Source organism: Bufo bufo, chromosome 2 (genome assembly GCF_905171765.1).
Source record: "Bufo bufo chromosome 2, aBufBuf1.1, whole genome shotgun sequence".
NCBI classification, from domain to species: Eukaryota; Metazoa; Chordata; class Amphibia; order Anura; family Bufonidae; genus Bufo; species Bufo bufo.
The window spans coordinates 305,628,163-305,651,719 of NC_053390.1; the positions used below are offsets into that span (position 1 = coordinate 305,628,163).

The 23,557-nt window shown below is 47.0% G+C and overlaps 1 protein-coding gene across 1 annotated transcript in view; it reads left to right on the forward strand.

Annotated features, from left to right (window-relative positions):
• The window catches only part of ACIN1 (apoptotic chromatin condensation inducer 1), a 91,532-nt gene that overhangs the window by 37,601 nt on the left and 30,374 nt on the right, over positions 1-23,557 (forward strand). The window contains 2 exon segments of the mRNA XM_040419738.1: positions 15,308-15,529; positions 15,774-15,886. Of these exon segments, the coding sequence (XP_040275672.1) occupies positions 15,308-15,529; positions 15,774-15,886 (335 nt within the window).

Below are 23,557 nucleotides of genomic sequence, written 5' to 3' on the forward strand. Positions count from 1 at the left end.
GAACACCATACTAATACGGTGTTGGACCCCCTTTTGCCTTCAGAACTGCCTTAATTCTACGTGGCATTGATTCAACAAGGTGCTGATAGCATTCTTTAGAAATGTTGGCCCATATTGATAGGATAGCATCTTGCAGTTGATGGAGATTTGAGGGATGCACATCCAGGGCATGAAGCTCCCGTTCCACCACATCCCAAAGATGCTCTATTGGGTTGAGATCTGGTGACTGTGGGGGCCATTTTAGTACAATGAACTCATTGTCATGTTCAAGAAACCAACTTGAAATGATTCGAGCTTTGTGACATGGTGCATTATCCTGCTGGAAGTAGCCATCAGAGGATGGGTACATGGTGGTCATGAAGGGATGGACATGGTCAGAAACAATGCTCAGGTAGCCCGTGGCATTTAAACGATGCCCAATTGGCACTAAGGGGCCTAAAGTGTGCCCAGAAAACATCCCCCACACCATTACACCACCACCACCAGCCTGCACAGTGGTAACAAGGCATGATGGATACATGTTCTCATTCTGTTTACGCCAAATTCGGACTCTACCATTTGAATGTCTCAACAGAAATCGAGACTCATCAGACCAGGCAACATTTTTCCAGTCTTCAACAGTCCAATTTTGGTGAGCTCGTGCAAATTGTAGCCTCTTTTTCCTATTTGTAGTGGAGATGAGTGGTACCCGGTGGGGTCTTCTGCTGTTGTAGCCCATCCGCCTCAAGGTTGTGCGTGTTGTGGCTTCACAAATGCTTTGCTGCATACCTCGATTGTAACGAGTGGTTATTTCAGTCAACGTTGCTCTTCTATCAGCTTGAATCAGTCGGCCCATTCTCCTCTGACCTCTAGCATCCACAAGGCATTTTTGCCCACAGGACTGCCGCATACTGGATGTTTTTCCCTCTTCACACCATTCTTTGTAAACCCTAGAAATGGTTGTGCGTGAAAATCCCAGTAACTGAGAAGATTGTGAAATACTCAGACCGGCCCGTCTGGCACCAACAACCATGCCACGCTCAAAATTGCTTAAATCACCTTTCTTTCCCATTCTGACATTCAGTTTGGAGTTCAGGAGATTGTCTTGACCAGGACCACACCCCTAAATGCATTGAAGCAACTGCCATGTGATTGGTTGACTAGATAATTGCATTAATGAGAAATAGAACAGGTGTTCCTAATAATTCTTTAGGTGAGTGTATGTGTGTGTAATAAAAAAATAAAATAAAAATTAGATATATACACACACTAGTCATTAAGCCCGTTACAATAACGGGCGCTAGAAAAGTAGTGCATAAACATTAGTAGGAACAGTCTATATTAAATGGCAAGGGAACTTGACCACACTGACTGGTGGCTGTGGCTGAGACTGCTGGCTGCAGCTTGTGGCTGAGACTGCTGGCACTGACTGATGGCTGCGGCTTGTGGCTGAGACTGCTGGCACTGACTAATGGTTGAGATGGCTGGCACTGACTGGTGGCTGACACTGCTGGCACTGTGACTGGTGGCTGTGGCTGTAAGACTGGCACTGACTGCTGGTAGCGACTGGTAGGTCAGACTGCTGACAGGGGCTCCTCTTTATATGGATGATAGTGCTGGGACTGACTAACAGAAATGGCGGCTGGGACTGACTAACAGAAATGATGGCGCTCCGACCTGCTTTCCGGCGTGCAGGTGTGGGCGGTGCAGGCTGCATGTAGAGCGATGTGTCCTGATTGGTCGGCGCACTGGTATGAGCAGTGCGAAGGGCGTGTTATTAGGGTTTTCTCGTTCATTCCATTGGGGGACACAGACCATGGGTATAGCTTAGAGATATTACTAGGAGGGACACTATGCAAAAAAAGAAGCTCCTCCTCCTCGGGCTATACCCCCAGGCACCTCCAGGAGAACTTCAGTCTTTGCTTAGTGTCCGTTCAAGGAGGTTGACATTTATTCTTCTCCTGTTTGTTATTTTTTTCTGGTTTCAGATGGGGACGCAGGTCAGCATTGCGCTTTCCTGGCCCCTGTGGAGGGTCTGCCACGGTCTTCTGAAGGTTCCTGGCTACCTCCCATTCCCCCACAGAAGAAAAGTGGATCCAGGCTCGACATGTTAGCTCTGGCATCCCACCAGCTGCTGGGACACCTGCTGCCTACCCTCCACCAGAGCACTGCTCTCCTTGATTGGAGTCAGACGTCTGAAGAGGTGAATCCCTGCTGGTCTGGACATCGAGGGAGCATGCTGTGCAGATAAGTATTGCCTGCTTCAATCTCCCTCCTTTCCCCCCCCTCCCCCCACCCCTTCATGTCGTCTGTCTGGCGCTCTGTGACCTGAGGTGAGCTAGAGAAGGACCGGCTGGGGGCATTTTTTCCCGTTGGGAGGGGGCCCTTCTGGGGAGGGCTGGTGATTCCACTGATACCTGCCTGCAGCTCAGACTATGGCCGCACCGGCGGCAATCTTGGCACTGAAGGAGTGTATTTTATCTTATGGCCGCTGCGCTCTCTGCAGCTCCCGCCGGCCTGCTCCTCCCGATATTAACCCCCGCTGCGCCGTTTCTGGCGAAGGGGTGTATTTGAAGTGCGCGCGCGCTTATTTCGCGCGCTTATTTCGCGCCGCAATGACGCGTCCAAGGGGGCGGAGCCTCGGCGTCCAGCTCTGTCTCTCCCTACGCCGGAGACTCTGCTGGATTGCGGCCGTGCAGCTCCTCAGTTCTCGGTGACCGGAGACTTCTGCTGTTGCCTGGGTGGTAGGAATTGCAGCAACCTGGTAGGAAATCTTTTTTGGAATACCATCATGCCTAAACCTGGGGCCCCTAAGCCTTCCAAGGCTTCCTCTCAGGCTCCACTGGAGTCATGTAAAATATGCCTTAGGCCTTTTTCTGTCACTGGTTCCTGTGACTCATGCCCTGCTCCCGGACAGGATCAGCCTCCTTCTCTTGCTCAGCCCGGTCCTCCCTCTGCCCCTGCGGATCCAGCGGTACCCGCCTGGGCCTCCGCCATGTCTAATGCGGCAGCTGATCTGGCCTTAGTTGCCAAGGCAGCCATGTCCTTCATGGAGCGCATGGCGGCTACTACTCCAGTGGCATCCACCACTCCATCCCCTCTCAGCGACTCTCACAGAGGGCGTCTGACTTCTAAAAGGCAGCGTGAGCGGCAGCATTCCTCCTCGGATGACTCCGCTTCTCCCCCTCGCCTTGAGGCATGCCCGGTTGACTCTCCCCCTCGCAGGGAGCGCAAATCCGATGGGGAATTGTCCGGATCGGACGAAGTCACGGAGCGGGAACCCCTGCCTAAGCTTTCCACCATGGTAACCGAGTTGGTGGCAGCTGTCCGTGACACTTTTAATATACAAGGGGATTCTCCTCCCTCCACTAGTCGGGAGTTCTCCCTTTTTCCACCCAAGAAACAGGAGTCCGCCGTGTTCCCTATTCACGAGGAATTCACTGCGGTCCTATCAAAAGCTTGGGATCGACCTAATCAAAAATTTTCGGCCACCAAGCGTATGGATACGCTTTATCCTTTTCCAGCTGACACAGTGGAAAAGTGGACTTCTTCCCCTAAGGTAGATCCTCCGGTGGCCAGGTTAGCCAAGAACACGGCCCTTCCCGTCCTAGACGGTTCCTCTCTGCAGGATGCGGTGGACAGACGTTTGGATTCACTTTCCAAGTCCATCTTCTCGCTGGCGGGCGCTTCCCTGCGACCGGCCTTTGCGTCGGCTTGGGTCGCCAGAGCCCTTACAACGTGGTTGCAGCGCCACCACCAGGATCTGTCAGAGCAGGACGCCTCTGCAGATACTCTGGATTTTATCATCCAGATGTCTCAAGCGTCTAAATATCTCTGTGAGGCTTCAATGGACATCGGCTCCCTCTTTGCCCGTATTTCGGCCCTCTCTGTCATTCAGCGCAGGGAGGTCTGGCTGAAGGTGTGGGATGCTGATGCCTCATCCAAGCGATCCCTCGCTAACCTTCCCTTTGAAGGGTCCAGGCTCTTTGGGGCTCAACTAGATGAATTCATTTCTGCCGCAACAGGGGGCAAGAGCACTCATCTACCCCAGCCCAGGACCAAGCGTCCCTTTCGGTCTCGGCCTTCAGGTTTCCGGGGCCAGTCCTTTCGTCGCTTCTCCACTGCCAGGACGCCGTCATCCTCATCGGCAGGGGGGTCCCAGGACTCCCGCAAGAAGCCTTTCTTCAAGCCCCAGCCTTCTTGGTGGCCTCGGGCGCAGTCAGCCCGTCCTCCTGCTCCCAAGCAACCCTCCGCATGAAGGGGTGCCCCCACCCCTCGTGGTGGGGGGCCGTCTGCTCTCCTTTCAACAGGTCTGGAGGGCTCACGTTCAGGACGCCTGGGCTCTGGAAGTGGTGACGTCCGGCTACAAGTTGGAGTTCGCGTCCAGCCCGCCGGAACGTTTTTTCCCTTCTCGCGTTCCGGGGGATCCAGCCAGGGCCTCGGACCTCTTTTTTGCGGTCTCCTCTCTTCTGGACCGTGGTGTCATTTCCCCCGTTCCCCCAGAAGAGCAAGGGACAGGTTTTTACTCAAACCTGTTCGTTGTTCCAAAGAAAGAGGGGTCAGTGCGTCCAATCTTGGATCTAAAACTTCTCAACAAGTTTCTACGGGTGCGGAAGTTTCGCATGGAGTCCCTTCGCTCCGTTATTGCTTCTCTGAGTCCAGGAGAATTTCTCGCGTCTGTGGACATTCAAGACGCCTACTTGCACGTCCCTATTGCAGAGTCCCACCATCGCTTTCTGCGCTTTGCCATAGGGGGGCGTCATTACCAGTTCGTCGCCCTACCTTTTGGGTTGGCAACCGCCCCTCGAGTTTTTACGAAGATTCTGGCGCCTCTCATGGCGCTTCTTCGCACCAGGGGCATCTCTTTGTTACCATACCTAGACGACATCTTGATAAAAGCTCCGTCTCTTCCACAGGCCGAGGACAGCATCCGAATCACGGTTCAATCCCTGGAACGGTTCGGATGGCTGATCAATCTCCCCAAGTCCTCTCTGCACCCCTCCCAGAGACTTTCGTTCCTGGGGATGATCTTAGACACCTCGATTTCTCGGGTGTTTCTTCCAGATTCCAAGGCTTCCCAGATTCGTCTGGCAATGGTGCTCCTTCTACGCTCTCCACGTCCCACCATTCGGGAGTGCATGCGGGTGCTGGGCCTTATGGTCTCCTCTTTCGAGGCGATTCCGTACGCCCAATTTCACACTCGTCCGCTACAACAGATGATCCTTGCCCTCTGGAACAAGAACCCTCGGGGTCTAGACACTCCTGTTCGTCTGTCCCGGCAAGTTCGAGCGTCTCTCCCTTGGTGGCAGTCTCCCCTGAACCTATCGTCAGGAAAGTCCTTCCTTCCGTTCTCCTGGACGATAGTCACCACCGACGCCAGCCTCATCGGTTGGGGAGGTGTTCTCCGGAACCTCACAGTTCAGGGTGTCTGGTCGACGGAGGAATCCCGTCTCCCGATAAACGTTTTGGAATTGAGGGCGATTTTCCACTCCCTCTCCCATTGGACTCCTCTCCTGGCGACTCGCCCGGTGCGGGTTCAGTCGGACAATGCCACGGCTGTGGCTTATGTCAACCATCAGGGCGGGACTCGCAGTCGGGCAGTAATGCGGGAAGTAGCGAGGATCCTCTTATGGGCGGAGTCTCATGTTCCAGTATTGTCGGCAGTGTACATCCCGGGAGTCGACAATTGGACGGCGGATTTTCTGAGTCGCACCAAGGTGGATCCGGGAGAGTGGTCTCTCCATCCGGAGGTGTTCGAGGACATCTGCCACCGATGGGGCCGTCCGGACGTAGATTTGATGGCTTCCCGGCTCAACCACAAGGTGCCGGTGTATCTTGCCCGCGCTCGAGACCCACGGGCGGACGGGGTGGACGCGCTGGTATTTCCATGGCAGCGGTTCAGCCTCCTTTACGTCTTCCCTCCGATTCCTCTGTTGCCGAAGGTGCTGCGCAAGATCGAGGCGGAGGGGATACCAACCATTCTCGTCGCTCCGGATTGGCCTCGTCGCGCCTGGTTCTCCAGCGTCGCTCGTATGTTGGCGGACGTCCCGTGGCCTCTGCCCGACAGAGAGGATCTCTTGTCTCAGGGGCCGCTCTTCCACCAGAATTCACGGCAGCTGCGTTTAACGGCGTGGCTGTTGAGACCGCCATCCTGAGGAAGAGAGGCTTCTCTGATGCGGTGGTAAGAACCATGATCAGGGCTCGAAAGCCGGCTTCTTCACGAATCTATTATCGCACCTGGAAGGCCTTCCTGGTGTTTTGTGAGAAATCGGGCTACTCGCCCCTACGTTTCTCTGTCCCAGTGGTGCTGTCTTTTCTCCAGTCCGGCCTCGACATGGGTCTGTCGCTCAGTTCTTTAAAGGGTCAGGTTTCTGCTTTGGCTATCTTTTTTCAGAGGTCCATTGCCTTTTTGAGACCTGTAAAAACCTTCCTGCAGGGGGTGGCGCATTCGGTTCCTCCGTATGTGCCTCCCTTGCCCCCCTGGGATCTCAACTTGGTTCTGCGCGCCCTTCAGGCGGCGCCTTTTGAACCTCTGAGGGAGATCTCTCTGGTTTTACTCACCTGGAAGGTAGTTTTTCTGGTGGCCATAACCTCCATCAGGCGAGTTTCGGAGCTGGCCGCACTTTCCTGCCGGGAACCTTTTCTGGTCTTTCACCAGGATAAGGTGGTGCTCAGGCCGGTGCCTTCTTTTTTGCCCAAGGTGGTTTCTCCCTTCCACCTTAACGAGGATCTTGTCCTGCCCTCTTTTTGTCCTTCTCCGGTGAACCCCAAGGAATGTGCTCTCCACTCCCTGGACGTCGTCAGGGCCCTGAAGGTGTACCTGGGGGCTACCGCTTCCTTCCGGCGTTCAGACTCTCTCTTTGTGATTCCTGAAGGGTCCCGTAAGGGCCTGGCGGCTTCCAAGGTCACCGTGGCGCGGTGGATCCGTTCCGCTATTGCTGCGGCATATCGCGCTCGCGGCCACGTTCCGCCGTCGCGGATTACCGCTCACTCCACAAGGGCAGTGGGTGCTTCCTGGGCTAGACGCAATCGCGCATCCGTTTCCCAGTTGTGTAAGGCGGCCACTTGGTCGTCCTTACATACTTTCACAAAGTTTTATCAGTTACACTCTCTGGCCTCGGCTGATGCTGCTCTTGGGCGCAGGGTATTGCAGGCTGTGGTTCCGGTTTGACTACTGGACGTTTATTCCTGGCGGTGTTGGATTTGTTCTTTTTTCCCACCCCATGGACTGCTTTGGGACGTCCCATGGTCTGTGTCCCCCAATGGAATGAACGAGAAAAGGAGATTTTTGTGAAACTCACCTGTAAAATCTTTTTCTCGTAATTTCCATTGGGGGACACAGCTCCCGCCCCCTTTTTTGGTTTACGCCTTAGGGTGTGCTGTGTGATGGTTTCCATAATGTTTTGTTTCCGTTCTCCTTCTCCTACTGCTTTTGCAACGACTGAAGTTCTCCTGGAGGTGCCTGGGGGTATAGCCCGAGGAGGAGGAGCTTCTTTTTTTGCATAGTGTCCCTCCTAGTAATATCTCTAAGCTATACCCATGGTCTGTGTCCCCCAATGGAAATTACGAGAAAAAGATTTTACAGGTGAGTTTCACAAAAATCTCCTTATTCCTGCAGTATAGAAATATTTTGCTAGAGGTAGTTATGCATTGTGTTTGTGTGTATATACAGTGCCTTGCAAAAGTATTCACCCCCTTGACTCTTTTCGTGTTTTGTTACATTACAGCCTTAAATTCAATGTTTTGTTAATCTGAATTTTATGTGATGGATCAGAACACCATAGTCTAAGTCGGTGAAGTGAAAGGAGAACAATATATAAATAAAACTATTGTTTAGAAATAGAAAACAGAAAATTGGCATGTGCATATGTATTCACCCCCTTTGTTAGGAAGCCCATAAAAAGCTCTGGTGCAACCAATTACCTTCAGAAATCACATAATTAGTGAAATGATGTCCACCTGTGTGCAATCTAAGTGTCACATGATCTGTCATTACATATACACACAGAGGCTACAACACGTAAGCAAGAGGCATCACTAACCAAACACTGCCATGAAGACCAAGAAACTCTCCAAACAAGTAAGGGACAATGTTGTTGAGAGGTACAAGTCAGGGTTAGGTTATAAAAAAATACCCAAATCTTTGATGATCCCCCGGAGCACCATTAAATCTATCATAACCAAATGGAAAGAACATGGCACAACAGCAAACCTGCCAAGAGACGGCGGCCGACCAAAACTCATGGACCGGGCAAGGAGGGCATTAACTAGAGAAGCAGTACAGAGACCTAAGGTAACCCTGGAGGAGCTGCAGAGTTCTACAGCAGAGACTGGAGTATCTGTACATAGGATGAAAATAAACCGCATGCTCCATACAGTTGGGTTTTATGGCAGAGTGGCCAGAAGAAAGCCATTACTTTCAGCTAAAAACAAAAAGGCACGTTGTGAGTTTGCGAAAAGCCCTGTGGGAGACTCCCAAAATGTATGGAGGAAGGTGCTCTGGTCTGATGAGACTAAAATTGAACTTTTTGGCCATCAAAGAAAACGCTATGTCTGGTGCAAACCCAACACATCACATCACCCAAAGAACACCATCCCCACAGTGAAACATGGTGGTGGCAGCATCATGCTGGGGGGATGTTTTTCAGCAGCCGGGACTGGGAAACTGGTCAGAGTTGAGGGAAAGATGGATGGTGCTAAATACAGGGAAATTCTTGAGCAAAACCTGTACCACTCTGTGCGTGATTTTAGGCTAGGACGGAGGTTCACCTTCCAGCCGGACAATGACCCCAAACACACTGCTAAAGCAACACTTGAGTGGTTTAAGGGGAAACATGTAAGGGCTCTTTCACACTTGCGTTGTCCGGATCCGTCGTGTACTCCATTTGCCGGAATTACACGCCGGATCCGTAAGAACGCATAATTTTTTCTTTCCGGATGCGTCTTTCCGACTTTTTTGGTAAGAGACTGATCCGGAAATCCTGAAGCCAACATCAACCATTTTTTTTCCGGTATGGGGCCGGATCCATACGACGGATCCGGAAAAAAAACGTTGATGTTGGCTTCAGGATTTCCGGATCAGTCTCTTTTCGCGCCAGCTAAGTCCTTCCTACTTCCTGGCGCAGGCGCAACTTCCGGATCCGTCGTTGCGTCGTAACAACTGAAGATGTTAGGACGGATCTGGAATAATACATTTCAATGGGCTATTATTCTGGATCCGTCGATACGGCAAGTGTTCAGGATTTTTGACCGGAGCAAAAAGCGCAGCATGCTGCAGTATTTTCTCCGTCCAAAAAACGTTCCGGTCCTGAACTGAAGACATCCTGATGCATCCTGAACGGATTTCTCTCCATTCAGAATGCATGGGGATAATCCTGATCAGGATTTTTCCGGCATAGAGCCCCGACGACGGAACTCTATGCCGGAAAACAAAAGCGCAAGTGTGAAAGAGCCCTTAATGTGTTGGAATGGCCTAGTCAAAGCCCAGATCTCAATCCAATAGAAAATCTGTGCTCAGACTTAAAGATTGCTGTTCACAAGCGCAAACCCTCCAACTTGAAGGAGCTGGAATAGTTTTGCAAGGAGGAATGGGCAAAAATCCCAGTGGTAAAATGTGGCAAGCTCATAGAGACTTATCCAAAGCGACTTGGAGCTGTGATTGCCGCAAAAGGTGGCTCTACAAAGTATTGACTTTAGGGAGGTGAATAGTTATGCACATTTACTTTTTCTGTTATTTTCTCCTATTTGTTGTTTGCTTCACAGTAAAAAAAAAAAAAAACATCTTCAAAGTTGTCGACATGTTCTGTAAATGAAATGATGCAAATCCTCAAACAATCCATGTTAATTCCAGGTTGTGAGGAACCAAAATACGGAAAAAGTCAAGGGGGGGGGGGGGGGTGAATACTTTTGCAAGGCACTGTATATTACTCTTATGAAACAAGGTAGCCAAAAAATGGCTGTTCTGGCACAGTTTTTATTTGTTTTTTTTACAATGTTCACCTGACAGAGTAGATAATGTGATATTTTTATAGAGCAGGTCGTAACGATGCAGCGATACCTAAGGCCACTTTCACACTTGTGGCAGAACGGATCCGACAGGCTGTTCACCCTGTCTGATCCGTCCTTCCGCTATTTCGCCGGACCGCCGCTCCGTCCCCATTGACTATAATAGGGACGGGGGGGCGGAGCTCCGGCGCAGCACGGCAGTGAACGACGAAAGGCCGCTGGACTAAAAGTCCTGCATGTCCGACTTTTTAGTCCGGCGGCCTCTCACCGCGAACTGCCGTACTGCGCCGGAGCTCCGCCCCCTCCCCATTATAGTCAATGGGGACGGAGCGGCGGCACGGCGAAATAGCGGAAGGACGGATCCGACAGGGTGAACAGCCTGTCTGATCCGTCCTGCCGCAAGTGTGAAAGTACCCTAATATGTGGGGTTTTTTTTGTTTTGTTTTTTTAAGGGATTTACACAATAATACATTTTTGGAGAAAAATCATGTTTGTGTTTTACTTTTTCTGAAAGCCATATTTTTTGGGCGATTGTATTAGGTAGGGTCTCATTTTTTGCTGGAAGAGATGGTTTGATTGGTACCATTTTGGGGCACATATGAACTTTTGATCGCTTGGTATTACACTTTTTGTGATTAAAAAAAAAAAAAAGCACATTTTTTGGCACATTATTTTTTAATTTTTTACGGCATTCACCAGACGCGTTGGATCACATACTATTTTTACAGAGCAGGTTGTTACGGACACAGCGATGCCTAATATGTGCATTTTTTTTTTTTTTTTTTTAAACAATAAAAGCAAAGTTTGAAAAAAAAATCATGTTTTTGTGTGTCCATTTTCTGAAAGCCATATATTTTTTTAATTTATTAGACGATTGGCTTATATAGGGGCTCATTTTTTTTGTGGGATGAGGTCACGGTTTGATTGGTGCTAATTTTGGATACATATGACTTTTTTGATCACTTTTTTTTATACAATTTTTTGGGGGAAGTGCAGTGGGCAGTTTTTCTTTTTCTATGGTGTTTACCATGCGGTAAAAGTAACATAATCCTTGAATAGATCATGTCCTTACGGACGCGGCGATACCAAACATGTTTAGTGTTTTTTATTTGTGACATTTTTAACCAATTGTGTGTGTGTGTGTGTGTGTGTGTGTGTGTGTGTGTGTGTATAGGAAGGTTTCTTTTTTTTTTTAGAATTTTTTTTATTTATTCATTTTTTTTAATTTTTTTTGGACCCATACCCACTTGGTTCTTGACGATCCAGTGGGTCTGATGGCTTACAATACACTACAGTGCACTATATAGTGTACTGCAGTGTATTAAACTTAGGGCTGGGCGATTATGACCTAAAATCTATATCGTGATATAATTTGAAGCATGTGCGATAACAATATATATCGCAATATATTATTTTCTATATTTGGGGGGTTAACTTTATTTTTTTACTTTTTATTTACTATTAGCCCCCTTAGGAGCTAGAACCCGTGTCCTATTCACTCTAATAGAGATCTATTAGATAATTAGGGTGAATAGGACTTACCATGGCAGCCAAGGCTTCAGCAGCGACCTGGCTGCCATGGTAACCGATCGGAGCCCCAGGATTACACTGCTGGGGCTCCGATCACAACTGCCACCAATGGGTGAGGAGGGGGGACCCTGGGGCCACTGCCACCAATGATTTAATACTGGAGGGGGGGCGCACTGCGTGGGGGACCGCAATTTATACTGAGAAGAGGGGGAGTAGAAGGGAGGGACTGTGGCCATTGCGCCACCAATGAATATAGTTAATGCTTGAATACAAACGTAGCCTGCGTGTGCCGGCCATATCCCATACCTGGCCTCTATGACCGGTACTGAGGGGTTAATTGCGGTGGATCACAGTGCGCAGTCATGGGGTCAGGTATGGGATATGGCCGACACACGCAGGCTATGTTTGTATTCAAGCATTAACTATATTCATTGGCCACAGTCCCTCCCTTCTACTCCTCTCTATTCTCATTGGTGGCCAGCAGCAGCCACACACAGTGGGAGAGAGGGACTTCCTCCTTCTCCACTGACTGTGCCGGCTCATAACATGGTGCGCATCCTGGAGGAAGGGGGTGCTGCGCGCTCTGCCATCTTGAAAGGGGGTGCGGGGGGCATTAACCCTTCAACCATCTGACCGCAGTGGCCCGATGGTTAGCCCTTTCCAGACAGCGGTCCCTAAGGACCGTGGCATGGAAGGCCTTAAACAGTTATGGAGCGTTGTGTGTGGTGTGTGCAGCGCTGTGTCTTGATTGGACGACTCGCATGCCCAGTGCAAAATTGGTGACACACATGTGGACAAAGCGGCCTGACCCAGGGATTTTATCATGTAGGATATATATATAATTTTTCGCCCTATAAGACGCAGCTAGGTTTTAAAGTAAGACAATAAGAAAAAAATTTTTTTATTACACCTCAGGTCAGACCTCCATGCCTCATATCAGCCCCCAGCCATATGTATAATCAGCCCTAGGGCTGCAGTAAACGATTATTTCAGTAACCGAGTATTTTTTACGATTAATCAAGTAATCTAATAAGAAAAAATGAATTATTAGACCGTTTTTCCTTTATAAAAACTCATTAGACCCCCTGCCATCAGTCCCCAACACCCTTCGTTCCCTCCTGTGCGATCAGCCCAAGTGCATCAGTTCCCCCCCCCCCAGTGCCATCAGCTCCACTATCCCCCAGTGCCATCAGCTCCGTTCCCCCAGTGCCTTCAGCTGCACTGCCCCAGTGCCAACAACCCATCCATTACCATGTCCCCCAGTCCCATCAGATCAGCCCCTCCATGTCCCCCACTCCCATCTTCCCCTCCATTGCCGGCTGTCCCCCTTCAGTGCCATGTCTGCAGCGCCAGTGAAATAAAATACGTACCTTTCCAGTAGGGGCACCGCTCCACAGCTCCTTCCTCTTTTTCTCCATGCGCTGCACTGGTCATAGTGTGCGCTTACGTGCACTATGACCTGACGATGTGTCAGGATCCAGTGCAGCACAGTACGGACCGGCGGGTGACCACGGAGCGGTAAGTAATAGCAAGCGCTTCACTCCGCTCCGTGGTCACATGACACAAACGAATCCTCGATGCAAAAAATTTGCATCGCTTATTTTTTTTTGTGTCGAATTACTCTATATAATTGTTTCAGTCCTGATCAGACCCCAGCCATTATTCAGCCTCAGATCACAAAATAAATAAACACTTACCTCTCCTGCTCCTGGACGCCGCCGCCCCTCTCCTCCAGCGCGATCCTCTTCCTCCTGCTGCCGGCTATTCTGTAAATGGCGCGGACAGCGTATGCACAGCCAACAGCCGAGGACCAGGAAGCGGTAAGTACAGAGCCTTCACCGCTTCCTGGTCCTCCGGTACTAATGATCGCTTCGAGTTGAATGAAACGTTCTATATGTGAATGTAATGATGACATATGTAAGTGATTACAATTTTATAGGAGAAAAATGTACTATCGAAAGGAGTCTCTAGTACCTGTTATATCTCCTCTAGCCTGGATACAAGATGAGATACGGTTGGGCATGGAGGCATACAGGTTCTGTCTGGTATCCTGCAGCACATTTGCTGTAGATCCTGCACACTTGTAGGATGCTGAAACTGGTGTCCTAGCTGGTCCCGTAAATGCTTGCTGATTAATCTGGCGACCCAGCATGCCAAGGAATTGTTGCAATCTGAGACGTTCCTGGGAAACACTTGCTGTGGATGAGCATTATCCTGTTTACAAATGCCAGCTGGAAGCTGCCATGAAAGACAACACATGTGGCCTCAGGATGTCCTGCACATATCGGCACGCCGTTAGTGTCCCTAATATCACTACTAGGAGGAGACAGACTGTCGTATGTGATGGCTCCCCAGATCATCACACCAGCAGTTGGGGCAGTGTGTCGCTCCATAGCAAAGGCAGGATTCACACTCTCACCACGAGGCCTCCATACTCGAACCTGACAGTCATCGAATCTCAAACAGAACCTAGATTCAAGGCTAAAGACTATACGGTTCCAATCTATTTGAAGGATGTCATGAACCAGCAACCTGGACTGCTATGAAGGCAGTTTCAATGGCAGGGCACCTATTCTCCGGACAGGTGGTCCGAACAGAGACATGAGTGTGTAATGAAGGTGCCATCTGTATCTGATTCGTGGACTAAGAATCTGTGGGAGCTGTCCTTGCTTCCTGGCAGATCAAACGGGCCTCTACTGCTGGTCTGTCTAGGCCGTCCATAGCTTGTTCATTATGTGCGTGTGCCCTCATATAACCACTGCTCCTAACAGGTAGGTCAGAACAGCCTAGATGTTGGGCAGTTCTTCAAAATGACCATCCTGCTTTTCTCAGTCCAGTGATGTGCCCCCTCAGTCTGTCAACTGAGCAAAATGTCTTTGAGTGCATCATAGAGACATGTTTAGCAGGCATCAATCTCTCACCAAGAAGTACACCACCAAAGTGTAGCCTCTGAGCAGGGGAAGCACATTCACACCCTCTTGTGGCAAGTGTATAATCATACCATACCAATAATCGCTTACATATCTGCCGGAGACATAACTGCATGCCGAGTTTTGCAGCAATCGGACATTTCTGTCTGGGTGGGTTATTTTTTGGGGAATGAGTGTGCGTTTATGTAGATGGACACATTTATAAAACCCCTACGTCAGTTTTCAGGCATCAAAAAGTCATGCACCCCGCTTACCACTTGCATGTGGATGTGGGCTTTACTGACGTAAATTATATCTGATATCTACAACAGCTCCTAGTTGGCGTAGATTCAATTTCTGACACACAGACCTGCTACGCGGTGCCACAATTATTAAAAGGCGTGATCATCATCATAATTGTGCGTCTGACATGAGCAGGGCAGGATTAAGATCAGTTTGCAAAACACCAGTCTTAAAGGGGTTCTCCAAGAGTATAAAATATCCCCTCATGTGCCGGGCACTCCACATGGAATATACTTACCCCGGTCCCCGTACCGCCGCTGCTGTTCCCTGCACACGGATGAAAACATCCGGTGGGGGGGGGCAGCCAATGGCATATGGGGACCAGCCGCCGGTGACGCTAGGGAGACTGGTCCCAGTCACCGCCTGCCATTGGCTGCTTTCCCCCCCCAACACCGGATGTTTTCATCTGTGTGCAGGGAGAAGCAGCAGCGCGGATCGGGGTAAGTATATTCCATGTGGGGTGCCCGGCACATGAGGGGACATTTTATACTCTTGGAGAACCCCTTTAATCTATAATAGTCATACCGTCATATGGGTACATAATCTTTAAAAAAATCTTTACTTATACTTGTATCTTCAAGGATCAATTGTGTAGTGAGAGATCTGAGGCCGAATGCATTGCAGCCATGTCTTCTGAAGTCTTGCCTTTGGAAACATTACAGCCCCCGCCAAGTACCTCTTCACCTCCTCCACAAACTACAGTGTGGCTGCAGAGAGAGGCCTTTAACCAAGGACACAGTCCTTCCCCTCCTGGCCATGGAGAACGACGTAGGCCGCATGCTACATATGATGAAGAAGAGCAAGTGAGTGAATGCATTACCACACGTCTTCTCCATTATTAACTACAATTGTAAGAGTTTAATAACTGGCTTTTGGACTATAGTATATTTTGTGCAGAATAATCACCTGCCATCTTTTTGTTTCTTTCTCTATCCTCTTTAAAAAATAATTTAAATGATTGTCTCTTCTGCTAGTTCTTCCTGCTCACGTCCATTCTAATGCTTTTCCTTTATTCCTGTGTCTTCCCCTTTTTTGTTTTGCTGTCAGGAACAGAGTAAGAGAATAAGATTAGATCCACAGCCTGAGGATCAGGACCAAAACAGTCCTGTCCCTGGGGAGCAGGAGGTGGAAGAGGAACACAGCCCAGGAGACAACAATGTGTAAGTGTCAAAAAGTGACCAGCATGGAGGTATGCACAACATGATGCGAACATGCCTCTAGCTAAGGACAGGTACACATCACGTACTTATTCATACGTATTTTTATTGCACTGCCTTTGTTAGAATTAATAGTTATTGCACACAACATTTTAAACTAAAGAAGTTTAATATCTTTATCAGCGAAATTGCAGAAGGCCTCGATGGTAAGGTGTGTCTTTTTGCTGATGACACAAAGATTTGTAACAGGGTTGATGTTCCTGGAGGGATACACCAAATGGAAAAGGACTTAAGAAAACTAGAGGAATGGTCAAAAATCTGGCAACTAAAATTTAATGTTGATAAGTGCAAGATAATGCACCTGGGGCGTAAAAACCCAGGAGCATAATATAAAATCAGTGATACAGTCCTAACCTCAGTATCTGAGGAAAGGGATTTAGGGGTCATTATTTCAGAAGACTTAAAGGTAGGCAGACAATGTCATAGAGCAGCAGGAAATGCTAGCAGAATGCTTGGGTGTATAGGGGGAGGCATTACCAGTAGAAAGAGGGAGGTGCTCATGCCGCTCTACAGAGCACTAGTGAGACCTCACTTGGAGTATTGTGCTCAGTACTGGAGACCATATCTCCAGAAGGATATTGATACTTTGGAGAGAGTTCAGAGAAGAGCTACTAAACTGGTACATGGATTGCAGGATAAAACTTACCAGGAAAGATTAAAGGACCTTAACATGTATAGCTTGGAAGAAAGACGAGACAGAGGGGATATGATAGAAATTTTTAAATACATAAAGGGAATCAACAAGGTAAAAGAGGAGAGAATATTTAAAAGAAGAAAAACTGCTACAAGAGGACATAGTTTTAAATTAGAGGGGCAAAGGTTTAAAAGTAATATCAGGAAGTATTACTTTACTGAGAGAGTAGTGGATGCATGGAATAGCCTTCCTGCAGAAGTGGTAGCTGCAAATACAGTGGAGGAGTTTAAGCATGCATGTGATAGGCACAAGGCCATCCTTCATATAAGATAGGGCCAGGGGCTATCCATAGTATTCAGTATATTGGGCAGACTAGATGGGCCAAATGGTTCTTATCTGCTGACACATTCTATGTTTCTATGTAAGTCGTATTCATGACACATGAATTCGATATTTAGAATTATTCATCAGGCTTCAATTCAAGACCATTGAATATATACATATTTCATTTTTTCTTGAGGGAATGTTCACAGCACACTAACATCTGTGTGCATTTCGATCACAAGACTCCTTATATACCAACTGCACCCAAACAGAATACTGTAATAAAGAATCCTTCTCAGCAACACTAGTAGCCTAGTAATGTCCTACACAGAGGCAGCTATGCTAAATTGTTTCTGTCGCTCCTGTAGTGTTTGATTTGGGCCGGGTACCAGGGTGTCCTATTCCCGTGACTAGTGGGAGTCCCAACAGTTGAACCCCCACCGATATAACAATTGTCGCCTTTCCAGTGGATGGTTGGTAAATGTTTGCGGCCAAAGACACTTTTAACTAAATAGTGTCCGGGATCATCTAAGGATAGCATAGCAGGTGCAGCAGTGTATTTTCTGCTCCCTCTTTCAAGGGTCAAACCATTCCTGATCTCTCTCAACAAACAGTCAATAACCACTCGGCCAACCCCTGGCCACATTGGTGACCCACCTCAGTCAGTGTTTAAGGCCTCTTAATAATGGCTTTGCACGCAAGTTCAATTAGTTTTGTCTATGCTCGCGTTCAGTGTGTGCGTTTTTCCCGCCCAGATGCAATCTTTTGATGCGTTTTTCACACGCATGAAGAAATACTGAAGAATAACAATCTACATCTCCTTCACATCAGTGATAAACACATTGCATCCAGATGACTTCCGTTTTTCACACCAGCCCCATTCACTTCTATGGAGCCAGAGCTGTGTGAAAAACGCACAGTATAGAACAGGCTGCATTTTTTCCTGAACGCAAACATGATGTGTGAAATACCACCAGTCATGTGCACAGACCCATTGAAATGAATGGGTCAGGATTCAGCTCGGACCTGTGCGTTCACTACACATCACATCCGGACAGAAAACGTAAAGAGCCGTGAGTGCTAATTTCCTGTGTGTCGAGCGCCCTGGAAGCAGAGACGTGGAGTGGTAATGGCTAGGTATCAGTAAGGCGAGGGTGATTTATTAACACCAATATAAGTCTTAAGAAAACTGAAATAACTGGTGGCACAACCCCTTTAAATATAAAGCTCAGTGCTGTAGATGAGGCAGCCTGAGCACTGATGACTCTTTCATTTGCTGTATACTCAGGCCAGAACACTACAAATAGTGGAACGTTATTGATCTCCGAGTATGTAGTATTGGAGGAAATTATTCGCTGTATAGAATGAAAAAGCATCACTGTGAGATGCAGAAAACTCTATCTGGTGGATCTGCCACGTTACTGCTGTGAGTCGCCTCACAATCTGGTATTCAGCGGGGTACAGTGTAAAGATTTGCATTTGTCTTCCAAGTTTAGGACCCTCTACTAGTAGTAGCCAAATATTGACCAAAGGATGTCATATGAAAGTTAATTGCTTCAGTTTAACATTGTGTCATTACTCCTGGGACTTTAAACCTTAACACCAGTAGTCTGCCTTTTACTGAACAAGCATCCCTACCTACAAAAACCCATAGTCAAAGTTCATAGTTAACAAAAACTAAAATATATAAGCGATGTATTCAGTCACAGAGCACATTTATATTAAAGGTAAGTGACTACTTAATAAGACCCTGAATTGTTGGTGTATGCTGTGTGGTCAGCTTTTTCTTTTTGAGACCAGGGGGTACTATTTTTTTTCTTCTTGTGGATTGCACCTAGTAAGCATAAGGGTCCATTCACACGTCCGCAAAATGGGTCCGCAAAATTGCGGAACGGGTGCGGACCAATTAATTTTCAATGGGGCCCGAATGTGCTGTCCGCATCCGCGGATCCGCACTTCCGTTCCGCAAAAAATAGAACATGTCCTATTCTTGTCCGCAATTGCGGACAAGAAAAGGCATTTTCTATGAGAGTGTCGGCGATGTGCGGTCCGCAAAATGCGGAACGCACATTGCCGGTGTCCGTGTTTTGCGGATCCGCAAAACACATACGGACGTGTGAATGGACCCTAAGTGTGGAGCCTTCTAGGCTATGAAATATTTACTCTGGGGAACAAGGTATGCAAATTAATGGTCCTTTTACATGAACAGGCAATTGGGAGCAAACAAAACATTTTGTATAATGGCCTTCTCATCAGCAGAAGTGAGAGCTGCATCTACATGCTGCAATCATACTGACTGTATAGAGACAAGGTGTCTCTACTGCGATCATTCATCCCCGTACACATTCATTGTTTTTGGGCAGCAGATCCCTGTTTACACAGGATGTTCTGTTTCCAAGAAACTGTGATTTTTGGTTCTGGCTAAAAGACAATCGTCTGCCAAACAAGCATCAGGTTATCGCTGGCATCTAAACAGGGCAGTTATTGGGAAGGAGCAATGCTACAAACGCTCATGCCCGATAAGTGACCTAATGATCTAACCTGCCCGTTTCCAAAAACAGAAAACCGTGCCTCTACACCACACATTAGAAGGCAGTTTTTTTGTGATTCACATTCAAAATAGGGAGTTGATTAGTATTTACACCGTTATATGTTAAGATAGAATATGATTCCAAGATTTGTCAATACAGACCAGCCAATTGCAGCTTCCTCACTGATAAAACCAGGGGGACAGGGCCAGCTGTATTATGCTATACCAGCCAATGGCAGCGCTAGAGAGGCAGAGGGAATAGGAAGAATCTATTCTAGTTGGTCACTGCTTAGTACAAAAATAGGTTACAAAGGAATAGCGTAAGGCAACGGTAAAGCCCCTCACAAGAGCTTAACTCAGAAGTAACTAGAAAACCTATAAAAGGACACTGAGAACTACTAAGCTATAAAAATATTGTTTTATTGAATATATAATTTAAAACATACAAAGAGATGACAGACAAATGCAAAAAGTGCAGTACAATCCTGGGAGAGTATATAAAGTACAACAATATAATAAGGCAAGTGACCGAAGTATGTTAAAAGTAGCAAATCCACAGGAAGACTGCACACCCCGACGCGCGTTTCGATTTGAAACCTTCCTCTGGGAGGATACTCTTTCAATATATACAGTGGCGGAAATAATTATTTGACCCCTCACTGATTTTGTAAGTTTGTCCAATGACAAAGAAATGAAAAGTCTCAGAACAGTATCATTTCAATGGTAGGTTTATTGTAACAGTGGCAGATAGCACATCAAAAGGAAAATCGAAAAAATAACTTTAAATAAAAGATAGCAACTGATTTGCATTTCATTGAGTGAAATAAGTATTTGAACCCCTACCAACCATTAAGAGTTCTGGCTCCCACAGAGTGGTTAGACACTTCTACTCAATTAGTCACCCTCATTAAGGACACCTGTCTTAACTAGTCACCTGTATAAAAGACACCTGTCCACAGAATCAATCAATCAAGCAGACTCCAAACTCTCTAACATGGGAAAGACCAAAGAGCTGTCCAAGGATGTCAGAGACAAAATTGTAGACCTGCACAAGGCTGGAATGGGCTACAAAACCATTAGCAAGAAGCTGGGAGAGAAGGTGACAACTGTTGGTGCGATTGTTCGAAAATGGAAGGAGCACAAAATGACCATCAATCGACCTCGCTCTGGGGCTCCACGCAAGATCTCACCTCGTGGGGTGTCAATGGTTCTGAGAAAGGTGAAAAAGCATCCTAGAACTACACGGGAGGAGTTAGTTAATGACCTCAAATTAGCAGGGACCACAGTCACCAAGAAAACCATTGGAAACACATTACACCGCAATGGATTAAAATCCTGCAGGGCTCGCAAGGTCCCCCTGCTCAGGAAGGCACATGTGCAGGCCCGTCTGAAGTTTGCCAATGAACACCTGAATGATTCAGAGAGTGACTGGGAGAAGGTGCTGTGGTCTGATGAGACCAAAATAGAGCTCTTTGGCATTAACTCAACTCGCTGTGTTTGGAGGAAGAAAAATGCTGCCTATGACCCCCAAAACACCGTCCCCACCGTCAAGCATGGGGGTGGAAACATTTTGCTTTGGGGGTGTTTTTCTGCTAAGGGCACAGGACAACTTATTCGCATAAACGGGAAAATGGACGGAGCCATGTATCGTGAAATCCTGAGCGACAACCTCCTTCCCTCTGCCAGGAAACTGAAAATGGGTCGTGGATGGGTGTTCCAGCACGACAATGACCCAAAACATACAGCAAAGGCAACAAAGGAGTGGCTCAAGAAGAAGCACATTAAGGTCATGGAGTGGCCTAGTCAGTCTCCGGACCTTAATCCAATCGAAAACCTATGGAGGGAGCTCAAGCTCAGAGTTGCACAGAGACAGCCTCGAAACCTTAGGGATTTAGAGATGATCTGCAAAGAGGAGTGGACCAACATTCCTCCTAAAATGTGCGCAAACTTGGTCATCAATTACAAGAAACGTTTGACCTCTGTGCTTGCAAACAAGGGTTTTTCCACCAAGTATTAAGTCTTTTTTTGTTAGAGGGTTCAAATACTTATTTCACTCAATGAAATGCAAATCAGTTGCTATCTTTTATTTAAAGTTATTTTTTCGATTTTCCTTTTGATGTGCTATCTGCCACTGTTACAATAAACCTACCATTGAAATGATACTGTTCTGAGACTTTTCATTTCTTTGTCATTGGACAAACTTACAAAATCAGTGAGGGGTCAAATAATTATTTCCGCCACTGTATCTTATATGGCAGTCTCTTTGCTGTTATTGTGTAAAACTTAAATAAATAAATAAAAAGTATACATATTATGTATCGCCACTTCCATAAGAACCTGCTGTATAAAAATACCACATGACCTAATCTCTCAGGTGAACACAGTAAAAAAAAAAAACGGTGTCAAAAGACATTTTTTTGGTCACCTTACATCACAAAAAGTGTAATACTAAGCGATCAAAAAGTCATACGCACCATAAAATTGTACCAATCAAAGCGGCAAATTATACCGAAAAAAAATGATACCCTACATAAGACAGTCGCCCATAAAATAAAAAACTATGGCTTTCAGAATATGGAGACACTAAAAAATCTTCTTTAAAAAAAAAAAAAAAAAGCTTTATTATGTAAAACTGAAACAAACAACCAAAAAAAGTCATATTTGGTATTGTCGCGTTCGTAACAACCTGCTCTATAAAAATACCACATGATCTAAACTGTTCGATGAACATTGTAAATAACAAAAAACAGTTATTTTTTGTTACCTTGCCTCATAAAAAGTGTAATATAGAGCAATCAAAAATCGTATGTACCCTAAAATAGTACCAACAAAGCTGCCACCTTATTCCGTAGTTTCCAAAAAGGGGTCTTCAAATGTGACATGGCAATTTAAAATTATCCCAGTGAAATCTGCCTTCCAAAAACCATATGGCGTTCATTTACTCCTGCGCCCTGCCGTGTGCCCGTACAGAAATTTACGACCACATATGGGGTGTTCCTGTAAACTACAGAATCAGGGCAATAAATACTGAGTTTTGTTTGGCTGTCCTTGCTTTGTTAGCAGAAAAAAATGGATTAAAATGGAAAATCTGCCAAAAAAGTGAAATTCTGAAATTTCATCTCCATTTTCATTCAATTCTTGTGAAACACTTAGGCCCCTTTCACACGGGCGAGTATTCCGCGCGGATGCGACGCGTGAGTTGAACGCATTGCACCCGACCCTTTAATTTCTATGGGGCTGTTCACATGAGCAGTGATTTTCACGCATCACTTGTGCGTTGCGTGAAAATCGCAGCATGCTCTATATTCTGCGTTTTTCACGCAACGCAGGCCCCATAGAAGTGAATGGGGTTGCGTGAAAATCGCAAGCATCCGATTTTCACGCACTGTTGCTAGGAGACTATCGGGATGGAGACCCGATCATTATTATTTTCCCTTATAACATGGTTATAAGGGAAAATAATAGCATTCTGAAAACAGAATGCATAGTAAAATAGCGCTGGAGGGGTTAAAAAAAATAATTTAACTCACCTTAGTCCACTTGATCGCGATGCCCGGCATCTCCTTCTGTCTCCTTTACGGAACAGGACCTGTTGTGAGCATTCATTACAGGTCAAGGAACTGTGGTGACGTCACTCCGGTCATCACATGATCTTTTACCATGGTGATGGATCATGTGATGACCGGAGTGACGTCACCACAGGTCCTTGACCTGTAATGAATGCTCACCACAGGTCCTGTTCAGTAAAGGAGACAGAAGGAGATGCCGGGCATCGCGTTCAAGTGGACTAAGGTGAGTTTAATTATTTTATTATTTTTTTTAACCCCTCCAGCGCTGATTTACTATGCATTCTGTATTCAAAATGCTATTATTTTCCCTTTATAACCATGTTATAAGGGAAAATAATACAATCTACAGAGCACCGATCCCAAGCCCGAACTTCTGTGAAGAAGTTCGGGTACCAAACATGCGCGATTTTTCTCATGCGAGTGCAAAACGCATTACAATGTTTTGCACTCGCGCGGAAAAATCGCGGGTGTTCCCGTAACGCACCTGCACATTTTCCCGCAACGCCCGTGTGAAAGAGGCTTTAAAGGGTTAACAAAGTTTGTAAAATCAGTTTTGA